The 11216-nt window shown below is 43.5% G+C and overlaps 1 protein-coding gene across 1 annotated transcript; it reads right to left on the minus strand.

Annotated features, from left to right (window-relative positions):
- Positions 1-265: 265 nt before the first annotated feature.
- Positions 266-5935, minus strand: LOC105894368 (eosinophil peroxidase-like). The gene is made up of 14 exons (XM_031571023.1): positions 5869-5935; positions 5460-5544; positions 5179-5354; positions 4948-5080; positions 4601-4730; positions 4108-4314; positions 3541-3898; positions 3272-3432; positions 2832-3093; positions 2142-2312; positions 1650-1887; positions 1345-1544; positions 1082-1105; positions 266-859 (listed from the first exon to the last, which is right to left on the minus strand). Exons 1-14 carry the CDS (start codon positions 5933-5935, stop codon positions 429-431), a joined length of 2643 nt encoding a protein of 880 aa, XP_031426883.1. The 3' UTR covers positions 266-428.
- Positions 5936-11216: the final 5281 nt, after the last annotated feature.

Here is an 11216-nt window from a genome sequence, read left to right on the forward strand (position 1 = left end):
AATAAAAAAAGTCAGATAGTCAGTTTCACAGTCTGAATTTGCAGAAAGTAGACATGTCTGTGTGTGTTTGAGTATTTGTGCTTTCAATGCATTGATAAAGCAGTGCAAACAATTATGCAACAGTTCCCTGAAGTGAGTATTTCTCTCCTCTCCAGGACAATGACAGAGTAAAGCACATCACTCTAATTAATAAATGAAGATGAATCATTCATGGAAGATTTTAAAACAAACACGACATGTAATACACATACCTTAAGTGCTCATCCTTCATCTTATTTTCACTGACCTGAGTGACGGAGGAAGAGGAGAGGAGTGATTGGGAGAAGATCAGAGACAAGAAGAGGGAAAGAAGAGTAAGAGAGGAGGACAGACGATGAGAGCATGTGGGGATGTGGAGGCCTGAGCCGCCGGCACGTAACTTCTGCCCGTTAGACGGAGAAGAGAATGTGCCCAGAGAAGAAGCTGTCGGCGGTCAGGCCGTTACCGCCGTAGTTGGCGCTGAGGTAGACGGTGTCCCCGGTCGCCAGCTGCAGAATGGTGCCCCCGGTGGCCGTCACATAGCCGCTCTGCTGCGTGGTGAAGGAGTGGAGCACCAGCTTGTCGTTGTGGCGCAGGTCCACGTTGCCCACATTCTGGTAGAGCGTGCAGTGGAAGTCAAACTGGTAGACGCCCGGCTGTGTGCACGTGAACACGCCTGTCTTAGTGTTGTACAGGTCCTGGCCATTGTAGATGACGTTCTTGAAGGCGATCGGCTTGCCTGGGTGTGGGAAGTTGTAGCCCAGGCGCACGGCGAAGGCAGCACGAGCAGCAGCGCCATTTGATCCTGGGGGCCCTGCGGGGCCTTGGGGACCAGGGGGTCCTAAGAGAGAGAGGAGAATTCAAATGTTTAAATTCTGTAGAGCTCTATTTCATTTATGGTTCTCACTCACAGGGAAGACGCCGTTATGTTGCAATCATTATCTCTGTGCTAATGTGTGGTTTAATATGCATGGTGATGGTTCTACAGAAGCAGAGACAGTACGCTTATTAGGCATAGATAAAGATAAGAGCCTCTCACCTTGGGGTCCAACTTTGCCGCTGCCGGGATGTCCTTGTCTATCCTCACCTGCCAAGACAGACATAGTATTACACAGATACCCAAACATGTACACACAGGAAGATTCTTCTTCTCTTGACAATAATTATTCAGAACACACACACACACATACACACATAGATGTAAACACTTTCAGATAAGGTTACAACTTTACTACTCTACTCAGACCTCTAAATACATACATCATCCTCCCTCTGCTTCTCGCTCTCTCTGCCTCTCTGTTTGTCTCTGTTACGTTAGTATCTTACCATTGGCTCTCCAGGGACTCAGGTCGAAGGCTGGGATGTCCTCACAGCGTGTGTATCCAGCCCCACGGGGACGGAACTCGAAGGGGTTCTCAGGCACCTCAGTAATCCCGGTGTTGTCACACATGATGCGAGACAAAGATGTTGTCTGCAAAGACTCACGCTGGGCTTCGGTGAACACATCATCATTCTCCCACCACAGCCTGATGCACACACACACAAAAAATATTAATATACAGTTTTACACAATGATCTGTGGGTGTATGTTAAAGAATGAAGAAAGAGGGTGTGTGTGTGTGTGTGCTGACCTGTCACCCTGGCGGAGCCTCTGGAACTGCCTGGCAATGATGCAGGCGAAGAGCGGTCCCACACGGCCTCCGTTCACAAAGGGTTCGGCCACGCCACCCAGCCAAACGTCGATGTTGTCCACGGTGCCGTAGAGTTCCAGCAGCTGGCGGGCCAACTCTGTGTTGTTCATGACCACGGCCAGCTCCTCCAGTGTGCGAGGCTTGGACAGCCCACAGAACCTACGCCAGCTGTTGTAGCCTGGAAGGTGAGATGATTTACATTAGCCACTCATGTCTCAGGGTGCCATTCTCTGTACTGCCAACAGAGAGCTCTAGAGGACAAAGATGAGGATAAAAGTTGCACTTGGCACTTCTACTGGGTCAGGTGAACTGGTCTAGGTGTGGAATTAGAGTTTAGATCACAGGCGTTGGAGTTAAGATCACCGGCGTTGGAGTTAAGATCACCGGCATTCTTAAACAGGAATGCAAACTCAAGGAGGTAAGAACACACACCAGGAAGGCCATGGTCGCGTCCCCTTTGCATGTTAAGAGCAGCCAGGTCCAGCGCCACGTGACCCAGGAACTCAAAGAGGCGCTCACGTAGCTCATCGTGCATCATGTGGTCTTGAACGTTGAGCTTTGCCTGACGGCCCACCAGACCTCTGATCACGGGGTCAATGCCTCCTACAAGGAGACACAGAAAGCTCATGTTTTAGATTATCACATTTCAGAAGCAGTTTTGTTATATTTCTTGAAATTATCTTTACCTTTTTACGTCTTTACTTTGCATGAAATGATAAGCTACGATAGTTTAAAAAAAAACTACGATAGGTAGAAACCCTCTGGGGGCCTGTGCAGCTTCATATTAACACGAGTTCATATTCACTTCATATGAGTTCATATTAGATACTATATTACTAACTACGAAGATGGTTCCCTAAAACTAGGGATAGCTAGGATAGATCATAGCCAGGTTAACAGGCATAAGACCTCTCACACGACCTGTTAAGATGCTTCCCTAAGCTAGCGCTCCATAGCATCCTGTTAAATGCTAAACTGTTAAATCTATGCAATGTTGTACCTGATACCAACTCAATTTTATGATTAATTCAGGGTTTTCCCTGACAGTGGGAACCATGTGCATGTATGACAGCTGGTGCCATGATGTGTGTAGACTAGCAGATCCATGCTATGTTCTCTCACCCTCGAAGACCAGCCTCCAGGGCGTAAAGAAGTTCCTGTGGAACAGCACACTGGGCCACTTTTGATGATCCTGATAGTTCTCATCCAGGCGGAACATGAAGGGCTGTATAGCCAGGTGAGCGAAGCGGAAGGCTGCAGTGGCGAACACATTTGAGATGGACGGGTCCACATTCTCATCATAACCAGGAAAAGGGCCAATCTCAGGTCCGTTAAGGATATCTGGCCCAATGATGTGCCGCAGGTAGTCACGGAACGTGATCACCTGTGAGCAAAAGGGGTAAGCAATGTGGCACATGATATTGGCAAACTGATATGCTGTCTGTTTCATTGTGTCTGTAATTGTCACATGCGCATCATGTATGCGTAACTAAAGAGACTCACACCTTACAGGCACACGCTTGTACGTACACTTTCATGAACACAAACACACACACACACACCTGGAAGTAGCCACCCATGATCTTGCGAGCCTCCTGGAAGAGGGTCTCTCCACTCCATTGGGGGTTAAGTTTGGCCAAAGCGCGTGCCAGACGGTTGTGTTCTCGCATCATCATAGTGTGCATGGAGGACAGCCCAATGTTCTCATCCACACGTTCATCCCCTGTACAAGCGCAGATAAACATATACATGTATTAGCTTTTGTACTGTATTGATTTCGCAGCAAGAAATAAATCAGTAAGTAGACATACACACACGTGTGCATACTTACCAGCTATGAAGCAGGGCACCTCTTCAGCATTGGTATCGTTGGTGATTCTCCCACGGCTGGCACACATGTCCTTCATAGGAGAGAAGGGCAGCAGCTCACGTCCGCTGTCATTGAATCCTTCATTCACACGCAGCAGTCCGCTGTCAGTGGTAAGATCACGCAGGTCACGTGCCAGCCCCTCATCTGCACCGTACACCTGCCCCACATCCAGGAAGGCCGTCAGGGAATTTAGTTGCTCCCGCACGTTGGCAGCTCCGAAAATATGGCCAGTGTTGCCAGTCCCGCAAGCCGGAGCCGAACGGAAGAATGGGATGCACTCGTCAGAGTTCCGGCCGAAGCGTGTGTCATTGGGAGGAATCTGCGTGTTGAAAAGATTTAGAGAGTCATGTGCATTTATTTATTTATGTATTGCTACGACTAAAATTCCAATTCACTTTATATTATTGTAGTCTCAATATAATTATTTACCAGTTCTCTACCTCTAGTTTCTACTATTACCTTAATGATTTAGCTAATATGCTAATGTACTGATGGAAAGCTGTAGGGATAGTCTGAATGATAACATACACGGATGGGGAAGCACGGCTCTGTACGCAAACAGCTCTCGTCACAGTTGGTGCCACTGTTGAAGGAGCGAATGCTCGGGGAGTGAGGCGTAAAGGTGAGGTCATGGTCCGTCCACTGACCGAAGATGGTGATCAGGTGTGTGTAGAGGTTGTCACTCACAACATCCTCGTTAGCTGTGCTTAAGATACGGTTGGAAACGAGCCTCACCTGAAAGAAAAGACAGAAAAAGGTGAAGACATAGTCACATAAAAATTAGGGAAGAGCAGGAAAACTGGTATGAATGATTGTTCACAGGTTCATCTTCATGATGCTGGGATTTTAACTGTTGACGAAGATAGTTCATGTGTATGTGTACACATTTAATTACTATGGATTAATGGCTGATTTGTTGATGAACTGATTGTTGACATCCGTTACCCGCACACATACCCACACACACATGCACACATACGCACACACACACACACACATATACACACACACACACACATACCAGTGGCAGCAGGGCTCCATTGCGCTGCAGCATGGGGTCCCAGCCCTGTGGTAGGTTGACGCCATCTTGATACTCAGCGGGAAGCAAGCGCAGAAAAGGAGTGTTGGAGGAGCCACGGCGGGGAAACTTCCTGAGAAAGCACAAATATGAAGACACACACACACATATACTGTGAACACACTCTTAGGATTGATGTGTCTTTATTCAGTGCATGAGGAAACCACACCCAGACCCTCACTGCTTTCAAAGCACTGTGTGTGTATGTGTTTGGGGGTGTGTGTGTGTGTGTGTGTGTATGCGTGTGTGCGTATGCGTGTGTGTATGCGTGTATGTGTGTGTGTGTGTACCTGTTATTGCAGACGCTGGTAGTTGTGCGGTACTGGTTTAGGTGGGGTGTGGTTTTACAATTCGGTTGACGCACACGGGCAGCACATCCAGTCAGACGAGCAATGGTCTCCAGATCCTCTGCGCTGATCAGATCTGTCACAAACATAGAAGTATAATGCATGAGTGTGTGTTTCTGTCTGTGGTTGTGTCTATCTGTCTGTGTGTGTGTGTGTGTGTGTGTGTGTATGTACCTGTAGCATTGAGGGAGCGCTTGTGGATGTGGTGTCTGTCCTGCAGGAGCTGGAGCGTGTACTCCAGGTAGTCCGCTGCTCTCACTGCCGAGCGCGTCTCTCGAGCCGGCTGCTTCACCAAACGCAGGAGGTCAGATGGGTTTAGGTCTTTCCTCGTCCTCACACGCCTCAGAGTCCTGCACATGCACACACACACACACACACACACAACAAATAGCATCAGTGTCCATTGCACACAAACACACACTTCAATGCTCAAACATGTATGGTCTCACACTTACTCCGCCCGAGAGTATGTGTAGGCATCATCAATGATTTTTTTGGCATCACTGACGGCTCTCAGAACGGCACTTCTACTCAAGGTCTCTGTGAGTGATAATAAACACACACACAAACAAGTAAACAACAGTGTAAATAACAAAAAAACAATTGAGAGTACTTGTAAATAAAAAATCTGATGATAGTGAAATATATGTAAACACAGTGTTTTGGTTTTGCACTATGCCACTGAAATTTCAAATTTAACAGATTTCAAATTATAACTCCATTTCAAATGAATTGTGATACAATTGTAATTGTCTATCTTTCTAATTTTCTAATTCATCAGAAATAATAAAAAAAATGGACATCAGTTGTAATACTTGAAAAGAGTGAACATTGTCCCACACAGTCAGAGAGGATTTGACTCACCTGCAGCCACCTGTGCCAGCACACAAACACACAGCCCCACGGCCAGAACACACAGCACACGGGCCATTTCTGTAACACACACACACACAGAGTGGGTACAACCGTCATTAAAAGGATCAAAGTAAGATGTCCCCTCATATCTGCACTTAGGCGGTCAGGAACTAGACAAATCTAATAGATAAATTAGCCATCACAGAAAACTATACATATAGTGACACGACATTACTGTGTGCTTCAGCGTAACGTCATTATTTTCAGGTTCTCCCCTTACTTTTTAGTCGCTTGTGAGTAACATGTAATATTTATATATAGAAATTCAGATTTACCATAATTGACCGCAGTTTGCATTTCCAACTGACCAGTAAATAAATCATTTGATCATACACTACACCGACTTATCCTTCAATTTCACTTCACACCAAAAGCAAAGGCACTTTGGTAAAGAAAATAATTTTCTATCACCATGCACGTATTTAGCCACCATTCCTATGTCCCATATGTGTGTAATGCTCTTACCTCCTAGCAGGTTTCCTCAACTCTCTGCATCTACCTGCAGATGTGTGCTGCATTTAAAGCCAAAGAGGTCACCATGGTGGCCACGCCTTTTAGCGTCATGAGTAAGTTCTCTCCTCTTTCCTTCTAATTTCGGTCATGACTAATGAGTTATTCAACATGTCAGCAATGCCTGGGGCTTTCCACCTACAGGATCTCAATATGATTATTACCTGTTGATTGACTTGATAATTGCTGTTGACAGAGACAATGCCAAGTAGACACACACCCCACATGAAAAATTATCATCTGCAGGTTCATCGAGGTGTTTGTTGTTCAGCAAGTAGCATTTCATGGACTAGTATTTCCTCCTAGTTTTTCTCTCTTGCGTATCATTGAAAATGACTTCTTTCCTTTGCTGCCCTGGTGTAAGTTGGTATGGCAGTGTGTCTCCCATCCAGTGGTCCCTCCACTGTCAGAGGCTGATCAGGGGGTGATGCTTAGGAATAGGCTGAAGGACAAATGTGCAAATAAACAAACAAATGAATCAAAACAAACACACACACACACACATAGAGAGAGAAGAGAAGCTGGTTGTCTCTTCTGGCCAACACAGTTGAGAATTTTGGAGCATCATATTTAAAAATAAGTAAAGAGTTTGCAACTGTCTTTAAAATTATAGACATCCCTGTTTTTTTACAATTGGTTTGAAACTTGTCCCCCAGTGCAGAGTTGGCATCACACATTCACCATATAATTACACTATGAACTAAACTGTGGATACTTCGGCATTGCTGTAATTAAAAATGCATTCAATGCAGACTTTTGGCATCGTACTCCCCTCGTGCATGTGTCTCTTTCCTGTCACCACAGCTGATGACATCCATTGTTCAGCCCAACTTCAGGGGACAGAGGTCACTTAAAGGTCAAACTTCTGTCAATCTGGAGATGGCTGAAAGGAAAGCTACACCAGTTGCCTTGAATTTCAGTCTGTTGCACTGTTTGTTTTGTATTGTGTTGTAATGTATATTTTGTGTAAGCACATTGAGAGCCACTTTACCAAGTCAAATTCCTTGTTTGTGCAAACTTACTTGGCCAATAAAACCTGATTCTGATTCTGATTTGGTTTTAGATGGCAGTTGTCCTTCAAGCCATGAAGGATTTAACTGTGTGGGGCGAGGACATCTGCAGTACCTTTTTGACAGAGGGAGCTTGAAAAGTGTCTGACTTCAAATGCTCAGATCCTTCTGAAAGCGATTTACAGTTTTTGCAATCATTTTCACACTTGTCTCAATACACTGCCCACTTTTTCAAAACTCTTCACACAGTGGGCTTTACAAACACACACCTGAGCACATCAGTTAACCTTTGGTGCAAAATGCACTGGTACTGTATGTGCTCTCTCCCATTAGACCACGTTGTCACTGAATGTAGGATGAACTAAAAAACACAAACAACTTGAAGCATTGCAAAATTCACATACTGTATTATGTGTTGCAGTGTCCTCTGATTTTGCAGAGTTAAGTGTTGCATTGCAAAAGAAAAGGAAAAAGTATGACACCTCTTACAATACATATTGTAATGTTACAGTTTTTCTCGATTGCTTTGGCACATTTTTCCATTCACTGTTTACTTTTTCAAAACAGCTCACACACAGCCCTCAACAGAAGACGAACTGACCAAAACACTATATGATGTTTGCAGAATGACACCACCTTCTCAAAACTTATCACACACCCATCAAACCCAAACATTTCCATCAAAACCTACAATTTGTGCTCAATTGGAAATGTATGTTTTCTCATTTATTTAACAATGGATAACAAAATTGAAACTACAGCTATCAATATCAACCTCTGCAACCATCACTTCAACTTTTGTGCAGCACCCTCACAGTATTGACTGTTTTACCACTGACAACGTACTACAATTTGGGTTTTGTAGTAATTTTTCCACATTAGATGTAGATACTGTAAGAAGTCAAAATGAAGGGCTTCAATATACAGTAAAAAGGTCAAATCTGTTTGGCAGTGAACATTCTACCCCTGCCACCAGTGTGTTGATTCTGTAAAAATAGTGCAATAGGCTGTACATACTGTAAATATACAGTAATCAGAATTCTACTGTATATTTTGTAAATGACTTTAGTAAACTACAGTACTGCATTGTATTGTGGCAACACACTTTACAAAAGTATAGAAATGGTTGTTGCCAAGAGTGCAAATACAGTGAAACACAGTACAGTAAATTGACAGTCAGCAAAGTGTCATTTTCCTTGCGGAACGTACAAGCAATTGATGCCACAGTATGACGGCCCAGGTTTGGCTGAACCCTTTGGCCAGCCTCTCTCATGGAGAGGTCATGATTGACTACGTGATCAATGACTGTTGCCCTAATTTCATTAGAGCATCTTACACGAACGCTAAATATGAAATTCTGCTATTTGCCTCATAAAGGCTCTATGCGACATAGTACAACCAAAAAGGGTTAATCTCAGTACAGAAAGTGTACTGCAGCCCTAATACTGATCCGTGGTGTTCTCTGAATTTGGCATCACTTTTTTATGGACTTACAGTTACAGTATCATAACATTTTCCCTTGTCTTGAATCATTAGAAAACAATCTTTAGCATATCCACCCCTACTATTAACTGTATTCCGGAAATATTTCAAGGCAAGCAGCTATCATGACACAAAGAACAAAGTGTTTTTATCTGTTGGTTTGATCTGCTGGTTTGATCTGTTGGTTTGATCTGCTGGTTTGATCTGCTGGTTTGATCTGTTGGTTTGATCTGTTGGTTTGATCTGCTGGTTTGATCTGTTGGTTTGATCTGCTGGTTTGATCAGATGGTTTGATCTGCTGGTTTGATCTGATGGTTTGATCTGATGGTTTGATCTGCTGGTTTGATCTGATGTTTGGTCTGCTAGCGCAATGGCGACAGGGGCAAGGGAAAACTCCCGGTTAATTAAGCAGAACTTTAAGTGATTAGCCCAACGTTGCAATAATTGGACTCCACACAATGACATCCCAAGCAGGTTCAGGGTAGCTGAATACAAATTACCTTTGGTTTGTTCTTTCCCTTGTAGTGACCGTGACAACAATTAACATGGCAAACAAGACAACAGGACCATAGATTAACATAGCAAACAAGACAACAGGACCATAGATTAACATGGCAAACAAGACAACAGGACCATAGATTAACATAGCAAACAAGACAACAGGGCCATAGAGCATCAAGCATCGAGCCGTAAACAACCCACGCAGGTCTGTCTAGTTCATAGAAAAAGAAGAGGATCGTCTTTATGTATGTGTCTGTGCATTAAAAACATGTAGTATTTATGTATGTGTGTGTACATTAAAAACATGTAGTATTTGTGTATGTCTGTGTACATTTAAAACATGTAGTATTTGTGTCTGTGTGTGTACATTAGAAACATGTAGTATTTCTGTATGTACATTAAAAATATGTAGTCTTTGAGTATATGTGTGTACATTAAAAGCATGTAGTCTTTGTGTATGTGTGTGCTTGCCTGTCTATCTGTTTGTCTGTGTGCTTTCTTGAATGTAAGGTGCGATTGAACGGACAATCTCACTGTTCAAACACTGACACCACTATGTTTGTAAACCTTTATTGAACAACAAAGTGGAACATCACATTTGACCTTGAACTATAGCGGATTGACGAGTCTACAGCCGTTCACAAGGGGTTCACAAACACTTATGTTTGACACTCATTTTCCAGAGGGATACAGAAGCCATATAATGCGAAGAGCAAACATATTACAAAACACTTAAATACACATGTACAACAAACCCACTACAGACCACTGAGAACAGATAAATATCACAGAGAATAATAGGCGAGATTTAAGAAGTATGTCTTAAGATCTCGCTTAAAGGTTTCCACAGTTTCAGGCATTCTTAGGTCCTCTGGCAGAGTATAAAAGCTGCCTCTCTGGTCCTCTTTTGGAACTGTTAAGAGTTCAGTGACAGAGGACCTCAGGGATCTACAGGGTGTGTATCTTGAGAGCATGCCTGACATATTCAGGTGCATGACTATGGAGTGATTTATGGACTGTTAAAAGAATCTTAAAATCTATTCTGCAACTAACAGGAACCAAGTGCAGTGTTTATAAGACTAGTGTGATGTGCGCCCAAGTTTTGGTTAGCTAGTTTTGGTGAAGACTCATGCTGCAGCATTCTGTATCATTTGAAATTGACTAATTACAGCCTAATCTAGCTTGCTTGTGATAAAAGCATGCATCAGTCTTTCAGTGTCAGGCTGAGAGACAATAGTCCCATAAGAGGCAATAGGACCACAGAGCATCAAGCATCGAGCCGTAAAACAACCCACGCAGGTCTGACTAGTTCATAGAAAAAGAAGAGGATAGATATGAAGGAAAGACAAACAGATGGAAACTGGTGATGGGTTGAGGAAGTCTCTCCTCAAACATCAAGATAATGACCTGCCACTCACGCATGATGCGTCTGACTGAAGTGCAGCCAATACTAGTTTGTCAGAGATTGCTCATTTGTTTCAAAGAATTTAGAAACTTGGCCTTGATCCCGGTTTCTCTTTGCAGTCTCAATTATGGTTCTTTGGCAGTGCATTAAAAACATGTAGTCTTTGTGCATGTGTCTGTGCATTAAAAACATGTAGTCTTTGTGCATGTGTCTGTGCATTAAAAACATGTAGTCTTTGTGCATGTGTCTGTGCATTAAAAACATGTAGTATTTGTGCATGTGTCTGTGCATTAAAAACATGTAGTCTTTGTGCATGTGTCTGTGCATTAAAAACATGTAGTATTTGTGCATGTGTCTGTGCATTAAAAACATGTAGTCTTTGTGCATGT

The sequence above is a fragment of the Clupea harengus genome, chromosome 7 (genome assembly GCF_900700415.2).
Source record: "Clupea harengus chromosome 7, Ch_v2.0.2, whole genome shotgun sequence".
NCBI lineage: Eukaryota > Metazoa > Chordata > Actinopteri > Clupeiformes > Clupeidae > Clupea > Clupea harengus.